General features: G+C 38.9%; 4 protein-coding genes and 1 long non-coding RNA gene across 5 annotated transcripts; all 5 read right to left on the bottom strand.

The window, feature by feature from the left end:
* Window positions 1–572: 572 nt before the first annotated feature.
* Window positions 573–1,867, bottom strand: LOC130635403 (uncharacterized). Its single transcript, XR_008982158.1, has 5 exons — window positions 1,778–1,867; window positions 1,584–1,694; window positions 1,373–1,507; window positions 1,165–1,299; window positions 573–1,095 (listed from the first exon to the last, which is right to left on the bottom strand). It is a non-coding gene; the product is annotated as an uncharacterized LOC130635403 (long non-coding RNA).
* A 1,835-nt stretch (window positions 1,868–3,702) lies between these two features.
* Window positions 3,703–4,991, bottom strand: LOC130635402 (trefoil factor 2-like). Its single transcript, XM_057444733.1, has 4 exons — window positions 4,908–4,991; window positions 4,714–4,824; window positions 4,503–4,637; window positions 3,703–4,429 (listed from the first exon to the last, which is right to left on the bottom strand). The coding sequence occupies exons 1-4, from the start codon at window positions 4,966–4,968 to the stop codon at window positions 4,272–4,274; spliced, it is 465 nt and encodes a 154-aa protein (XP_057300716.1). The 5' UTR covers window positions 4,969–4,991; the 3' UTR covers window positions 3,703–4,271.
* Window positions 4,992–6,833: 1,842 nt separating this feature from the next.
* Window positions 6,834–8,140, bottom strand: LOC130635401 (integumentary mucin C.1-like). Its single transcript, XM_057444732.1, has 5 exons — window positions 8,039–8,140; window positions 7,845–7,955; window positions 7,634–7,768; window positions 7,426–7,560; window positions 6,834–7,356 (listed from the first exon to the last, which is right to left on the bottom strand). Exons 1-5 carry the CDS (start codon window positions 8,097–8,099, stop codon window positions 7,178–7,180), a joined length of 621 nt encoding a protein of 206 aa, XP_057300715.1. The 5' UTR covers window positions 8,100–8,140; the 3' UTR covers window positions 6,834–7,177.
* Window positions 8,141–9,963: 1,823 nt separating this feature from the next.
* LOC130635400 (integumentary mucin C.1-like) lies at window positions 9,964–11,252 on the bottom strand. Its single transcript, XM_057444731.1, has 5 exons — window positions 11,169–11,252; window positions 10,975–11,085; window positions 10,764–10,898; window positions 10,556–10,690; window positions 9,964–10,486 (listed from the first exon to the last, which is right to left on the bottom strand). Exons 1-5 carry the CDS (start codon window positions 11,227–11,229, stop codon window positions 10,308–10,310), a joined length of 621 nt encoding a protein of 206 aa, XP_057300714.1. The 5' UTR covers window positions 11,230–11,252; the 3' UTR covers window positions 9,964–10,307.
* Window positions 11,253–13,093: 1,841 nt separating this feature from the next.
* Window positions 13,094–14,382, bottom strand: LOC130635399 (trefoil factor 2-like). Its single transcript, XM_057444730.1, has 4 exons — window positions 14,299–14,382; window positions 14,105–14,215; window positions 13,894–14,028; window positions 13,094–13,820 (listed from the first exon to the last, which is right to left on the bottom strand). Exons 1-4 carry the CDS (start codon window positions 14,357–14,359, stop codon window positions 13,663–13,665), a joined length of 465 nt encoding a protein of 154 aa, XP_057300713.1. The 5' UTR covers window positions 14,360–14,382; the 3' UTR covers window positions 13,094–13,662.
* Window positions 14,383–16,083: the final 1,701 nt, after the last annotated feature.

Raw genomic sequence — 16,083 nt, 5'->3', positions numbered from 1 at the left:
TGTATTTGAAAAATTGAAACAATAAAACTCAAATGGAAAGTTCTCTATTTTTTTTACAACCTTGTCATCTTACGAGAAATATTACTCTCGGTCAGCGTAGCGACCTCGCATGTTCGGTCTATGCTTTTGACCTCGCATAAACTTTCTCGGTACAGATAGACAAGTTATTTTATGTTGTATTAATAACGCCCGCAAAAGTAGCCTTTTTGTATTTAGATTTATGCTTTCCGTATCCGCCCTGACATTTTTGACTATCAAAATTGTGGCTCCGAATGAGACAGAATTGCCAAGTTGACAAAGTAGCAAAAAACGGCAATAGTCGGTTAATAACGCCTTGGATAGAAATGCTCACGCTACGCTTGCACGGTTGCATTGCGATTCTGGGTATGGCGGCGCCAGAAGATTTCAGGCTTTACTAAATAACGCTTACTACTCCTTTCAGCAAATACGGACACTCAAGGCACCCTATGCAATAATTCAAATGTGGTTGGCTGCAGCGACATGACAAAAAGAAAATTGGCAGTCAAATCATTCATCTCCTACTGGATCTTATTGGGAAGGAAAAGTTCATATATTAGAGGTATTTATTTGACAACATATTTTTACAACAATGAGTACACTAAAGTTCGCATATAATCTTCCCAAGGTCCTCGTATCTAAACGAAAGGAAGTACATATTAAGCTCGTGGCCCGAAATGACTTGCTTACAAAAGTGTTCGCGACTTTTACCTCATCGGTAATAACACCATGGCCCACGACCGGGCAATGAATTATAGCAGCAACCTCTTTTCATGCATTCGAATTCTGTTATACCAGGATAGCCGCAGTCGTCACGTTCTGTTGCTTTGCGCAGACATTTTTCTAACGAAAATTCAACACAAACCAGCAGTAAAAACTTTAAGGATCGCGCATTATGTTATTTTGCGACGAATGTGGAGAGCGTACTTCTATGCTTACCTAGTCGGTGGTAGCACCACGGTCCACTTTGGTTTAGCAATTCACTATAACAACAGCCTTTCTTCTCGCATGCCCGCTTCGTTATGCCTGGATAACCACAATCATGACGTCTTGTTGCTGCTATTTTCCGGCATTTTTCTAAAATTACGGATGGAAGAGTACACAATGCTTTCAAAATACCTAATCAGTAAGAGCGGAACAACTTACCTTGCCTGTAATAACACCACGGTCCCTTTTCCTTGATCGCGTTGTAACAGCATCCTTTTTTGACGCAATCTGATTTGCTTATCCCAGGGTAACCACAATCTTCACGTTTGTTTGCTTCAATCATGGGACAGTTTGCTAGAGTATTTTGAGAAATAATTAGTGGCCCAAATTGTCAGTGTTAATGCCGAAAACATAGTCGAAAATTTACCTTTTCGATGATAACACCACGGGCCAGCCACCTTTAATTCGCCATAACAACATCCCTTTCTCAAGCAATCCAACGGACTAATTCAATGGTAGCCACAATCAACGCGCATTGACGCCTTTATGTTTCGACATTTTGCTATTACGAAACAAATTAGGTAGATTCACAACTAAAATGCAATGACAACCCCCTCAAGTGTAAGAAGCCGTATTACCTCCACATGTGTTGCAAAGCCTTGGGCAATGACTGGAAACGATTTTCTTTGAACAACTAGTTGATCTAACCACAGAGCACAAGATATTTCTGTTGCTGCAAACTCTTGTAGCTGAAAAATTAAGAACAAATGCAATTTTTTTATTATTGCGACGAAACATTGACGGCAATTGCAATGAAGAAGCATTAAAATACCTGTGGCAGCGGCAAAAGCCAAAACAACAAAACAAATCACGTAAATCTGATATTTCCTCATGATTCCGGCTCTTATTTCGTCGGTGCGCGAATCGTATTAGTCCAATTCATGTTAAAGCCTTCTTTATACGCTCTTTTCTCTCTAATTACTGTAATTAATGAGTGCTTATAATCAAGATGGCCGTTTACAAATTACAACGTAAATTCGCCTCCGGGGAAGATATTGTGCATGTAGCATTCACCGTTTAAACTCTTGTGGGTTTCGCTTTGAAATATGTTGACACGGTCTATGAAGATCATTGTTGATTGTTGAATAAACGGAAGGTTTTTATCGGAGTGGTGTAGGACTAGGGTGCACACGAATCACACACGAGTTATTCTTGTCTTCGGTGACCAAACCAACAATTCCCAATCATACATGCGTGTTATACTTTCAAGAGATCGTTCTTTCGCGGTGAAGGTGATATTCCCTTCAATTTCAATGAATATGAAACAAAAGAGCTAAATTCCATCAGAAGGATGCGTTGCCAATCCTAGATCATTGGATTGTTCATTATACGACGTTCTGACAATGTCTTGTTGTTTTAGATAACTCACATGTAGAAACTATTTTTGTTGCGTACTACATCACATCTAGAAGGTGTCCATTCACACAAGACACGGTCGATTTTGCGGATTTAAGTACCAATACGCGCTGCATCGTGCGCCTTTTTTGTCAGGGATAAAGAGATAAAAAAAAAGAATTTTCTAATATGCTTCAAAATTTACGTCAACGTAACCCTGTTTTGACAACTAGGGATACGTTTCCCTGTTTAACATGCTATTAACATTTCTTATTAAGAACAATGCTGGATATGAGTAGTCGAAATGAAATACGTGCGTTTAACGTCACTGCTTCAATTGGACGTTAAGTATTTTTATCCCATGACTTTTCATTAATGCCCCTGCGCTGTCATTTATATACCCTCGATAACGGCTTGGTTATAAACGGCACTAGCGGGCCTTATACAGTATTATTTACTGATAGCTATTTTAAATCAGTATATACGGGAAATCCACAGCACTGATTGGGTAAAAGCCTCAACGACGAGCTTCATACAGCCCGGTGCAATTTTTGACCTTGTAACATACATATTAATAACTATAAATGCATACAAATAACATTGGAAAAAATAGCCAAACACATCCACACTGAAAAATGAAGTTGCAGTAAATCCTAAATCACGATTCACTCCGTCAGAATCAGAAAAACATGTTCCACGTTCGGTGTCGCAGATAAAAGAAAATGCTTTTAAAAACATTAACAGCACAATGAAAAACAAGCAAAACAACGTCGAATTTATGTGATAAACATGTATTTGAAAAATTGAAACAATAAAACTCAAATGGAAAGTTCTCTATTTTTTTTACAACCTTGTCATCTTACGAGAAATATTACTCTCGGTCAGCGTAGCGACCTCGCATGTTCGGTCTATGCTTTTGACCTCGCATAAACTTTCTCGGTACAGATAGACAAGTTATTTTATGTTGTATTAATAACGCCCGCAAAAGTAGCCTTTTTGTATTTAGATTTATGCTTTCCGTATCCGCCCTGACATTTTTGACTATCAAAATTGTGGCTCCGAATGAGACAGAATTGCCAAGTTGACAAAGTAGCAAAAAACGGCAATAGTCGGTTAATAACGCCTTGGATAGAAATGCTCACGCTACGCTTGCACGGTTGCATTGCGATTCTGGGTATGGCGGCGCCAGAAGATTTCAGGCTTTACTAAATAACGCTTACTACTCCTTTCAGCAAATACGGACACTCAAGGCACCCTATGCAATAATTCAAATGTGGTTGGCTGCAGCGACATGACAAAAAGAAAATTGGCAGTCAAATCATTCATCTCCTACTGGATCTTATTGGGAAGGAAAAGTTCATATATTAGAGGTATTTATTTGACAACATATTTTTACAACAATGAGTACACTAAAGTTCGCATATAATCTTCCCAAGGTCCTCGTATCTAAACGAAAGGAAGTACATATTAAGCTCGTGGCCCGAAATGACTTGCTTACAAAAGTGTTCGCGACTTTTACCTCATCGGTAATAACACCATGGCCCACGACCGGGCAATGAATTATAGCAGCAACCTCTTTTCATGCATTCGAATTCTGTTATACCAGGATAGCCGCAGTCGTCACGTTCTGTTGCTTTGCGCAGACATTTTTCTAACGAAAATTCAACACAAACCAGCAGTAAAAACTTTAAGGATCGCGCATTATGTTATTTTGCGACGAATGTGGAGAGCGTACTTCTATGCTTACCTAGGCGGTGGTAGCACCACGGTCCACTTTGGTTTAGCAATTCACTATAACAACAGCCTTTCTTTTCGCATGCCCGCTTCGTTATGCCTGGATAACCACAATCATGACGTCTTGTTGCTGCTATTTTCCGGCATTTTTCTAAAATTACGGATGGAAGAGTACACAATGCTTTCAAAATACCTAATCAGTAAGAGCGGAACAACTTACCTTGCCTGTAATAACACCACGGTCCCTTTTCCTTGATCGCGTTGTAACAGCATCCTTTTTTGACGCAATCTGATTTGCTTATCCCAGGGTAACCACAATCTTCATGTTTGTTTGCTTCAATCATGGGACAGTTTGCTAGAGTATTTTGAGAAATAATTAGTGGCCCAAATTGTCAGTGTTAATGCCGAAAACATAGTCGAAAATTTACCTTTTCGATGATAACACCACGGGCCAGCCACCTTTAATTCGCCATAACAACATCCCTTTCTCAAGCAATCCAACGGACTAATTCCATGGTAGCCACAATCAACGCGCATTGACGCCTTTATGTTTCGACATTTTGCTATTACGAAACAAATTAGGTAGATTCACAACTAAAATGCAATGACAACCCCCTCAAGTGTAAGAAGCCGTATTACCTCCACATGTGTTGCAAAGCCTTGGGCAATGACTGGAAACGATTTTCTTTGAACAACTAGTTGATCTAACCACAGAGCACAAGATATTTCTGTTGCTGCAAACTCTTGTAGCTGAAAAATTAAGAACAAATGCAATTTTTTTATTATTGCGACGAAACATTGACGGCAATTGCAATGAAGAAGCATTAAAATACCTGTGGCAGCGGCAAAAGCCAAAACAACAAAACAAATCACGTAAATCTGATATTTCCTCATGATTCCGGCTCTTATTTCGTCGGTGCGCGAATCGTATTAGTCCAATTCATGTTAAAGCCTTCTTTATACGCTCTTTTCTCTCTAATTACTGTAATTAATGAGTGCTTATAATCAAGATGGCCGTTTACAAATTACAACGTAAATTCGCCTCCGGGGAAGATATTGTGCATGTAGCATTCACCGTTTAAACTCTTGTGGGTTTCGCTTTGAAATATGTTGACACGGTCTATGAAGATCATTGTTGATTGTTGAATAAACGGAAGGTTTTTATCGGAGTGGTGTAGGACTAGGGTGCACACGAATCACACACGAGTTATTCTTGTCTTCGGTGACCAAACCAACAATTCCCAATCATACATGCGTGTTATACTTTCAAGAGATCGTTCTTTCGCGGTGAAGGTGATATTCCCTTCAATTTCAATGAATATGAAACAAAAGAGCTAAATTCCATCAGAAGGATGCGTTGCCAATCCTAGATCATTGGATTGTTCATTATACGACGTTCTGACAATGTCTTGTTGTTTTAGATAACTCACATGTAGAAACTATTTTTGTTGCGTACTACATCACATCTAGAAGGTGTCCATTCACACAAGACACGGTCGATTTTGCGGATTTAAGTACCAATACGCGCTGCATCGTGCGCCTTTTTTGTCAGGGATGAAGAGATAAAAAAAAAAGAATTTTCTAATATGCTTCAAAATTTACGTCAACGTAACCCTGTTTTGACAACTAGGGATACGTTTCCCTGTTTAACATGCTATTAACATTTCTTATTAAGAACAATGCTGGAGATGAGTAGTCGAAATGAAATACGTGCGTTTAACGTCACTGCTTCAATTGGACGTTAAGTATTTTTATCCCATGACTTTTCATTAATGCCCCTGCGCTGTCATTTATATACCCTCGATAACGGCTTGGTTATAAACGGCACTAGCGGGCCTTATACAGTATTATTTACTGATAGCTATTTTAAATCAGTATATACGGGAAATCCACAGCACTGATTGGGTAAAAGCCTCAACGACGAGCTTCATACAGCCCGGTGCAATTTTTGACCTTGTAACATACATATTAATAACTATAAATGCATACAAATAACATTGGAAAAAATAGCCAAACACATCCACACTGAAAAATGAAGTTGCAGTAAATCCTAAATCACGATTCACTCCGTCAGAATCAGAAAAACATGTTCCACGTTCGGTGTCGCAGATAAAAGAAAATGCTTTTAAAAACATTAACAGCACAATGAAAAACAAGCAAAACAACGTCGAATTTATGTGATAAACATGTATTTGAAAAATTGAAACAATAAAACTCAAATGGAAAGTTCTCTATTTTTTTTACAACCTTGTCATCTTACGAGAAATATTACTCTCGGTCAGCGTAGCGACCTCGCATGTTCGGTCTATGCTTTTGACCTCGCATAAACTTTCTCGGTACAGATAGACAAGTTATTTTATGTTGTATTAATAACGCCCGCAAAAGTAGCCTTTTTGTATTTAGATTTATGCTTTCCGTATCCGCCCTGACATTTTTGACTATCAAAATTGTGGCTCCGAATGAGACAGAATTGCCAAGTTGACAAAGTAGCAAAAAACGGCAATAGTCGGTTAATAACGCCTTGGATAGAAATGCTCACGCTACGCTTGCACGGTTGCATTGCGATTCTGGGTATGGCGGCGCCAGAAGATTTCAGGCTTTACTAAATAACGCTTACTACTCCTTTCAGCAAATACGGACACTCAAGGCACCCTATGCAATAATTCAAATGTGGTTGGCTGCAGCGACATGACAAAAAGAAAATTGGCAGTCAAATCATTCATCTCCTACTGGATCTTATTGGGAAGGAAAAGTTCATATATTAGAGGTATTTATTTGACAACATATTTTTACAACAATGAGTACACTAAAGTTCGCATATAATCTTCCCAAGGTCCTCGTATCTAAACGAAAGGAAGTACATATTAAGCTCGTGGCCCGAAATGACTTGCTTACAAAAGTGTTCGCGACTTTTACCTCATCGGTAATAACACCATGGCCCACGACCGGGCAATGAATTATAGCAGCAACCTCTTTTCATGCATTCGAATTCTGTTATACCAGGATAGCCGCAGTCGTCACGTTCTGTTGCTTTGCGCAGACATTTTTCTAACGAAAATTCAACACAAACCAGCAGTAAAAACTTTAAGGATCGCGCATTATGTTATTTTGCGACGAATGTGGAGAGCGTACTTCTGTGCTTACCTAGTCGGTGGTAGCACCACGGTCCACTTTGGTTTAGCAATTCACTATAACAACAGCCTTTCTTCTCGCATGCCCGCTTCGTTATGCCTGGATAACCACAATCATGACGTCTTGTTGCTGCTATTTTCCGGCATTTTTCTAAAATTACGGATGGAAGAGTACACAATGCTTTCAAAATACCTAATCAGTAAGAGCGGAACAACTTACCTTGCCTGTAATAACACCACGGTCCCTTTTCCTTGATCGCGTTGTAACAGCATCCTTTTTTGACGCAATCTGATTTGCTTATCCCAGGGTAACCACAATCTTCACGTTTGTTTGCTTCAATCATGGGACAGTTTGCTAGAGTATTTTGAGAAATAATTAGTGGCCCAAATTGTCAGTGTTAATGCCGAAAACATAGTCGAAAATTTACCTTTTCGATGATAACACCACGGGCCAGCCACCTTTAATTCGCCATAACAACATCCCTTTCTCAAGCAATCCAACGGACTAATTCCATGGTAGCCACAATCAACGCGCATTGACGCCTTTATGTTTCGACATTTTGCTATTACGAAACAAATTAGGTAGATTCACAACTAAAATGCAATGACAACCCCCTCAAGTGTAAGAAGCCGTATTACCTCCACATGTGTTGCAAAGCCTTGGGCAATGACTGGAAACGATTTTCTTTGAACAACTAGTTGATCTAACCACAGAGCACAAGATATTTCTGTTGCTGCAAACTCTTGTAGCTGAAAAATTAAGAACAAATGCATTTTTTTTATTATTGCGACGAAACATTGACGGCAATTGCAATGAAGAAGCATTAAAATACCTGTGGCAGCGGCAAAAGCCAAAACAACAAAACAAATCACGTAAATCTGATATTTCCTCATGATTCCGGCTCTTATTTCGTCGGTGCGCGAATCGTATTAGTCCAATTCATGTTAAAGCCTTCTTTATACGCTCTTTTCTCTCTAATTACTGTAATTAATGAGTGCTTATAATCAAGATGGCCGTTTACAAATTACAACGTAAATTCGCCTCCGGGGAAGATATTGTGCATGTAGCATTCACCGTTTAAACTCTTGTGGGTTTCGCTTTGAAATATGTTGACACGGTCTATGAAGATCATTGTTGATTGTTGAATAAACGGAAGGTTTTTATCGGAGTGGTGTAGGACTAGGGTGCACACGAATCACACACGAGTTATTCTTGTCTTCGGTGACCAAACCAACAATTCCCAATCATACATGCGTGTTATACTTTCAAGAGATCGTTCTTTCGCGGTGAAGGTGATATTCCCTTCAATTTCAATGAATATGAAACAAAAGAGCTAAATTCCATCAGAAGGATGCGTTGCCAATCCTAGATCATTGGATTGTTCATTATACGACGTTCTGACAATGTCTTGTTGTTTTAGATAACTCACATGTAGAAACTATTTTTGTTGCGTACTACATCACATCTAGAAGGTGTCCATTCACACAAGACACGGTCGATTTTGCGGATTTAAGTACCAATACGCGCTGCATCGTGCGCCTTTTTTGTCAGGGATGAAGAGATAAAAAAAAAGAATTTTCTAATATGCTTCAAAATTTACGTCAACGTAACCCTGTTTTGACAACTAGGGATACGTTTCCCTGTTTAACATGCTATTAACATTTCTTATTAAGAACAATGCTGGAGATGAGTAGTCGAAATGAAATACGTGCGTTTAACGTCACTGCTTCAATTGGACGTTAAGTATTTTTATCCCATGACTTTTCATTAATGCCCCTGCGCTGTCATTTATATACCCTCGATAACGGCTTGGTTATAAACGGCACTAGCGGGCCTTATACAGTATTATTTACTGATAGCTATTTTAAATCAGTATATACGGGAAATCCACAGCACTGATTGGGTAAAAGCCTCAACGACGAGCTTCATACAGCCCGGTGCAATTTTTGACCTTGTAACATACATATTAATAACTATAAATGCATACAAATAACATTGGAAAAAATAGCCAAACACATCCACACTGAAAAATGAAGTTGCAGTAAATCCTAAATCACGATTCACTCCGTCAGAATCAGAAAAACATGTTCCACGTTCGGTGTCGCAGATAAAAGAAAATGCTTTTAAAAACATTAACAGCACAATGAAAAACAAGCAAAACAACGTCGAATTTATGTGATAAACATGTATTTGAAAAATTGAAACAATAAAACTCAAATGGAAAGTTCTCTATTTTTTTTACAACCTTGTCATCTTACGAGAAATATTACTCTCGGTCAGCGTAGCGACCTCGCATGTTCGGTCTATGCTTTTGACCTCGCATAAACTTTCTCGGTACAGATAGACAAGTTATTTTATGTTGTATTAATAACGCCCGCAAAAGTAGCCTTTTTGTATTTAGATTTATGCTTTCCGTATCCGCCCTGACATTTTTGACTATCAAAATTGTGGCTCCGAATGAGACAGAATTGCCAAGTTGACAAAGTAGCAAAAAACGGCAATAGTCGGTTAATAACGCCTTGGATAGAAATGCTCACGCTACGCTTGCACGGTTGCATTGCGATTCTGGGTATGGCGGCGCCAGAAGATTTCAGGCTTTACTAAATAACGCTTACTACTCCTTTCAGCAAATACGGACACTCAAGGCACCCTATGCAATAATTCAAATGTGGTTGGCTGCAGCGACATGACAAAAAGAAAATTGGCAGTCAAATCATTCATCTCCTACTGGATCTTATTGGGAAGGAAAAGTTCATATATTAGAGGTATTTATTTGACAACATATTTTTACAACAATGAGTACACTAAAGTTCGCATATAATCTTCCCAAGGTCCTCGTATCTAAACGAAAGGAAGTACATATTAAGCTCGTGGCCCGAAATGACTTGCTTACAAAAGTGTTCGCGACTTTTACCTCATCGGTAATAACACCATGGCCCACGACCGGGCAATGAATTATAGCAGCAACCTCTTTTCATGCATTCGAATTCTGTTATACCAGGATAGCCGCAGTCGTCACGTTCTGTTGCTTTGCGCAGACATTTTTCTAACGAAAATTCAACACAAACCAGCAGTAAAAACTTTAAGGATCGCGCATTATGTTATTTTGCGACGAATGTGGAGAGCGTACTTCTATGCTTACCTAGTCGGTGGTAGCACCACGGTCCACTTTGGTTTAGCAATTCACTATAACAACAGCCTTTCTTCTCGCATGCCCGCTTCGTTATGCCTGGATAACCACAATCATGACGTCTTGTTGCTGCTATTTTCCGGCATTTTTCTAAAATTACGGATGGAAGAGTACACAATGCTTTCAAAATACCTAATCAGTAAGAGCGGAACAACTTACCTTGCCTGTAATAACACCACGGTCCCTTTTCCTTGATCGCGTTGTAACAGCATCCTTTTTTGACGCAATCTGATTTGCTTATCCCAGGGTAACCACAATCTTCACGTTTGTTTGCTTCAATCATGGGACAGTTTGCTAGAGTATTTTGAGAAATAATTAGTGGCCCAAATTGTCAGTGTTAATGCCGAAAACATAGTCGAAAATTTACCTTTTCGATGATAACACCACGGGCCAGCCACCTTTAATTCGCCATAACAACATCCCTTTCTCAAGCAATCCAACGGACTAATTCCATGGTAGCCACAATCAACGCGCATTGACGCCTTTATGTTTCGACATTTTGCTATTACGAAACAAATTAGGTAGATTCACAACTAAAATGCAATGACAACCCCCTCAAGTGTAAGAAGCCGTATTACCTCCACATGTGTTGCAAAGCCTTGGGCAATGACTGGAAACGATTTTCTTTGAACAACTAGTTGATCTAACCACAGAGCACAAGATATTTCTGTTGCTGCAAACTCTTGTAGCTGAAAAATTAAGAACAAATGCAATTTTTTTATTATTGCGACGAAACATTGACGGCAATTGCAATGAAGAAGCATTAAAATACCTGTGGCAGCGGCAAAAGCCAAAACAACAAAACAAATCACGTAAATCTGATATTTCCTCATGATTCCGGCTCTTATTTCGTCGGTGCGCGAATCGTATTAGTCCAATTCATGTTAAAGCCTTCTTTATACGCTCTTTTCTCTCTAATTACTGTAATTAATGAGTGCTTATAATCAAGATGGCCGTTTACAAATTACAACGTAAATTCGCCTCCGGGGAAGATATTGTGCATGTAGCATTCACCGTTTAAACTCTTGTGGGTTTCGCTTTGAAATATGTTGACACGGTCTATGAAGATCATTGTTGATTGTTGAATAAACGGAAGGTTTTTATCGGAGTGGTGTAGGACTAGGGTGCAAACGAATCACACACGAGTTATTCTTGTCTTCGGTGACCAAACCAACAATTCCCAATCATACATGCGTGTTATACTTTCAAGAGATCGTTCTTTCGCGGTGAAGGTGATATTCCCTTCAATTTCAATGAATATGAAACAAAAGAGCTAAATTCCATCAGAAGGATGCGTTGCCAATCCTAGATCATTGGATTGTTCATTATACGACGTTCTGACAATGTCTTGTTGTTTTAGATAACTCACATGTAGAAACTATTTTTGTTGCGTACTACATCACATCTAGAAGGTGTCCATTCACACAAGACACGGTCGATTTTGCGGATTTAAGTACCAATACGCGCTGCATCGTGCGCCTTTTTTGTCAGGGATGAAGAGATAAAAAAAAAGAATTTTCTAATATGCTTCAAAATTTACGTCAACGTAACCCTGTTTTGACAACTAGGGATACGTTTCCCTGTTTAACATGCTATTAACATTTCTTATTAAGAACAATGCTGGATATGAGTAGTCGAAATGAAATACGTGCGTTTAACGTCACTGCTTCAATTGGACGTTAAGTATTTTTATCCCATGACTTTTCATTAATGCCCCTGCGCTGTCATTTATATACCCTCGATAACGGCTTGGTTATAAACGGCACTAGCGGGCCTTATACAGTATTATTTACTGATAGCTATTTTAAATCAGTATATACGGGAAATCCACAGCACTGATTGGGTAAAAGCCTCAACGACGAGCTTCATACAGCCCGGTGCAATTTTTGACCTTGTAACATACATATTAATAACTATAAATGCATACAAATAACATTGGAAAAAATAGCCAAACACATCCACACTGAAAAATGAAGTTGCAGTAAATCCTAAATCACGATTCACTCCGTCAGAATCAGAAAAACATGTTCCACGTTCGGTGTCGCAGATAAAAGAAAATGCTTTTAAAAACATTAACAGCACAATGAAAAACAAGCAAAACAACGTCGAATTTATGTGATAAACATGTATTTGAAAAATTGAAACAATAAAACTCAAATGGAAAGTTCTCTATTTTTTTTACAACCTTGTCATCTTACGAGAAATATTACTCTCGGTCAGCGTAGCGACCTCGCATGTTCGGTCTATGCTTTTGACCTCGCATAAACTTTCTCGGTACAGATAGACAAGTTATTTTATGTTGTATTAATAACGCCCGCAAAAGTAGCCTTTTTGTATTTAGATTTATGCTTTCCGTATCCGCCCTGACATTTTTGACTATCAAAATTGTGGCTCCGAATGAGACAGAATTGCCAAGTTGACAAAGTAGCAAAAAACGGCAATAGTCGGTTAATAACGCCTTGGATAGAAATGCTCACGCTACGCTTGCACGGTTGCATTGCGATTCTGGGTATGGCGGCGCCAGAAGATTTCAGGCTTTACTAAATAACGCTTACTACTCCTTTCAGCAAATACGGACACTCAAGGCACCCTATGCAATAATTCAAATGTGGTTGGCTGCAGCGACATGACAAAAAAAAAATTGGCAGTCAAATCATTCATCTCCTACTGGATCTTATTGGGAAGGAAAAGTTCATATATTAGAGGTATTTATTTGACAACATATTTTTACAACAATGAGTACACTAAAGTTCGCATATAATCTTCCCAAGGTCCTCGTATCTAAACGAAAGGAAGTACATATTAAGCTCGTGGCCCGAAATGACTTGCTTACAAAAGTGTTCGCGACTTTTACCTCATCGGTAATAACACCATGGCCCACGACCGGGCAATGAATTATAGCAGCAACCTCTTTTCATGCATTCGAATTCTGTTATACCAGGATAGCCGCAGTCGTCACGTTCTGTTGCTTTGCGCAGACATTTTTCTAACGAAAATTCAACACAAACCAGCAGTAAAAACTTTAAGGATCGCGCATTATGTTATTTTGCGACGAATGTGGAGAGCGTACTTCTATGCTTACCTAGGCGGTGGTAGCACCACGGTCCACTTTGGTTTAGCAATTCACTATAACAACAGCCTTTCTTTTCGCATGCCCGCTTCGTTATGCCTGGATAACCACAATCATGACGTCTTGTTGCTGCTATTTTCCGGCATTTTTCTAAAATTACGGATGGAAGAGTACACAATGCTTTCAAAATACCTAATCAGTAAGAGCGGAACAACTTACCTTGCCTGTAATAACACCACGGTCCCTTTTCCTTGATCGCGTTGTAACAGCATCCTTTTTTGACGCAATCTGATTTGCTTATCCCAGGGTAACCACAATCTTCACGTTTGTTTGCTTCAATCATGGGACAGTTTGCTAGAGTATTTTGAGAAATAATTAGTGGCCCAAATTGTCAGTGTTAATGCCGAAAACATAGTCGAAAATTTACCTTTTCGATGATAACACCACGGGCCAGCCACCTTTAATTCGCCATAACAACATCCCTTTCTCAAGCAATCCAACGGACTAATTCCATGGTAGCCACAATCAACGCGCATTGACGCCTTTATGTTTCGACATTTTGCTATTACGAAACAAATTAGGTAGATTCACAACTAAAATGCAATGACAACCCCCTCAAGTGTAAGAAGCCGTATTACCTCCACATGTGTTGCAAAGCCTTGGGCAATGACTGGAAACGATTTTCTTTGAACAACTAGTTGATCTAACCACAGAGCACAAGATATTTCTGTTGCTGCAAACTCTTGTAGCTGAAAAATTAAGAACAAATGCAATTTTTTTATTATTGCGACGAAACATTGACGGCAATTGCAATGAAGAAGCATTAAAATACCTGTGGCAGCGGCAAAAGCCAAAACAACAAAACAAATCACGTAAATCTGATATTTCCTCATGATTCCGGCTCTTATTTCGTCGGTGCGCGAATCGTATTAGTCCAATTCATGTTAAAGCCTTCTTTATACGCTCTTTTCTCTCTAATTACTGTAATTAATGAGTGCTTATAATCAAGATGGCCGTTTACAAATTACAACGTAAATTCGCCTCCGGGGAAGATATTGTGCATGTAGCATTCACCGTTTAAACTCTTGTGGGTTTCGCTTTGAAATATGTTGACACGGTCTATGAAGATCATTGTTGATTGTTGAATAAACGGAAGGTTTTTATCGGAGTGGTGTAGGACTAGGGTGCACACGAATCACACACGAGTTATTCTTGTCTTCGGTGACCAAACCAACAATTCCCAATCATACATGCGTGTTATACTTTCAAGAGATCGTTCTTTCGCGGTGAAGGTGATATTCCCTTCAATTTCAATGAATATGAAACAAAAGAGCTAAATTCCATCAGAAGGATGCGTTGCCAATCCTAGATCATTGGATTGTTCATTATACGACGTTCTGACAATGTCTTGTTGTTTTAGATAACTCACATGTAGAAACTATTTTTGTTGCGTACTACATCACATCTAGAAGGTGTCCATTCACACAAGACACGGTCGATTTTGCGGATTTAAGTACCAATACGCGCTGCATCGTGCGCCTTTTTTGTCAGGGATGAAGAGATAAAAAAAAAGAATTTTCTAATATGCTTCAAAATTTACGTCAACGTAACCCTGTTTTGACAACTAGGGATACGTTTCCCTGTTTAACATGCTATTAACATTTCTTATTAAGAACAATGCTGGAGATGAGTAGTCGAAATGAAATACGTGCGTTTAACGTCACTGCTTCAATTGGACGTTAAGTATTTTTATCCCATGACTTTTCATTAATGCCCCTGCGCTGTCATTTATATACCCTCGATAACGGCTTGGTTATAAACGGCACTAGCGGGCCTTATACAGTATTATTTACTGATAGCTATTTTAAATCAGTATATACGGGAAATCCACAGCACTGATTGGGTAAAAGCCTCAACGACGAGCTTCATACAGCCCGGTGCAATTTTTGACCTTGTAACATACATATTAATAACTATAAATGCATACAAATAACATTGGAAAAAATAGCCAAACACATCCACACTGAAAAATGAAGTTGCAGTAAATCCTAAATCACGATTCACTCCGTCAGAATCAGAAAAACATGTTCCACGTTCGGTGTCGCAGATAAAAGAAAATGCTTTTAAAAACATTAACAGCACAATGAAAAACAAGCAAAACAACGTCGAATTTATGTGATAAACATGTATTTGAAAAATTGAAACAATAAAACTCAAATGGAAAGTTCTCTATTTTTTTTACAACCTTGTCATCTTACGAGAAATATTACTCTCGGTCAGCGTAGCGACCTCGCATGTTCGGTCTATGCTTTTGACCTCGCATAAACTTTCTCGGTACAGATAGACAAGTTATTTTATGTTGTATTAATAACGCCCGCAAAAGTAGCCTTTTTGTATTTAGATTTATGCTTTCCGTATCCGCCCTGACATTTTTGACTATCAAAATTGTGGCTCCGAATGAGACAGAATTGCCAAGTTGACAAAGTAGCAAAAAACGGCAATAGTCGGTTAATAACGCCTTGGATAGAAATGCTCACGCTACGCTTGCACGGTTGCATTGCGATTCTGGGTATGGCGGCGCCAGAAGATTTCAGGCTTTACTAAATAACGCTTACTA

This window comes from Hydractinia symbiolongicarpus, chromosome 3, assembly GCF_029227915.1.
Source record: "Hydractinia symbiolongicarpus strain clone_291-10 chromosome 3, HSymV2.1, whole genome shotgun sequence".
In the NCBI taxonomy this organism is placed as follows: domain Eukaryota; kingdom Metazoa; phylum Cnidaria; class Hydrozoa; order Anthoathecata; family Hydractiniidae; genus Hydractinia; species Hydractinia symbiolongicarpus.
Note: the sequence above shows the minus strand (reverse complement) of the source record. Positions and strands in the feature narration are given on the sequence as shown.

What these genes read in the sequence shown, in the direction of transcription:
- LOC130635401 (XM_057444732.1), bottom strand. Translation starts at nt 8,099, where the DNA reads ATGAGGAAATATCAGATTTACGTGATTTGTTTTGTTGTTTTGGCTTTT. An exon ending in GGCTTTTGCCGCTGCCACAG is followed by an intron (nt 7,956 to 8,038) that starts GTATTTTAATGC and finishes TTAATTTTTCAG; the next exon opens with CTACAAGAGTTTGCAGCAAC. An exon ending in GTGGTGTTATTACAGGCAAG is followed by an intron (nt 7,357 to 7,425) that starts GTAAGTTGTTCC and finishes CCGTAATTTTAG; the next exon opens with AAAAATGCCGGAAAATAGCA.
- LOC130635402 (XM_057444733.1), bottom strand. Translation starts at nt 4,968, where the DNA reads ATGAGGAAATATCAGATTTACGTGATTTGTTTTGTTGTTTTGGCTTTT. An exon ending in GCTTTGCAACACATGTGGAG is followed by an intron (nt 4,638 to 4,713) that starts GTAATACGGCTT and finishes GTTTCGTAATAG; the next exon opens with CAAAATGTCGAAACATAAAG. An exon ending in GTGGTGTTATCATCGAAAAG is followed by an intron (nt 4,430 to 4,502) that starts GTAAATTTTCGA and finishes AAAATACTCTAG; the next exon opens with CAAACTGTCCCATGATTGAA.
- LOC130635399 (XM_057444730.1), bottom strand. Translation starts at nt 14,359, where the DNA reads ATGAGGAAATATCAGATTTACGTGATTTGTTTTGTTGTTTTGGCTTTT. An exon ending in GGCTTTTGCCGCTGCCACAG is followed by an intron (nt 14,216 to 14,298) that starts GTATTTTAATGC and finishes TTAATTTTTCAG; the next exon opens with CTACAAGAGTTTGCAGCAAC. An exon ending in GTGGTGTTATCATCGAAAAG is followed by an intron (nt 13,821 to 13,893) that starts GTAAATTTTCGA and finishes AAAATACTCTAG; the next exon opens with CAAACTGTCCCATGATTGAA.
- LOC130635400 (XM_057444731.1), bottom strand. Translation starts at nt 11,229, where the DNA reads ATGAGGAAATATCAGATTTACGTGATTTGTTTTGTTGTTTTGGCTTTT. An exon ending in GTGGTGTTATCATCGAAAAG is followed by an intron (nt 10,691 to 10,763) that starts GTAAATTTTCGA and finishes AAAATACTCTAG; the next exon opens with CAAACTGTCCCATGATTGAA. An exon ending in GTGGTGTTATTACAGGCAAG is followed by an intron (nt 10,487 to 10,555) that starts GTAAGTTGTTCC and finishes CCGTAATTTTAG; the next exon opens with AAAAATGCCGGAAAATAGCA.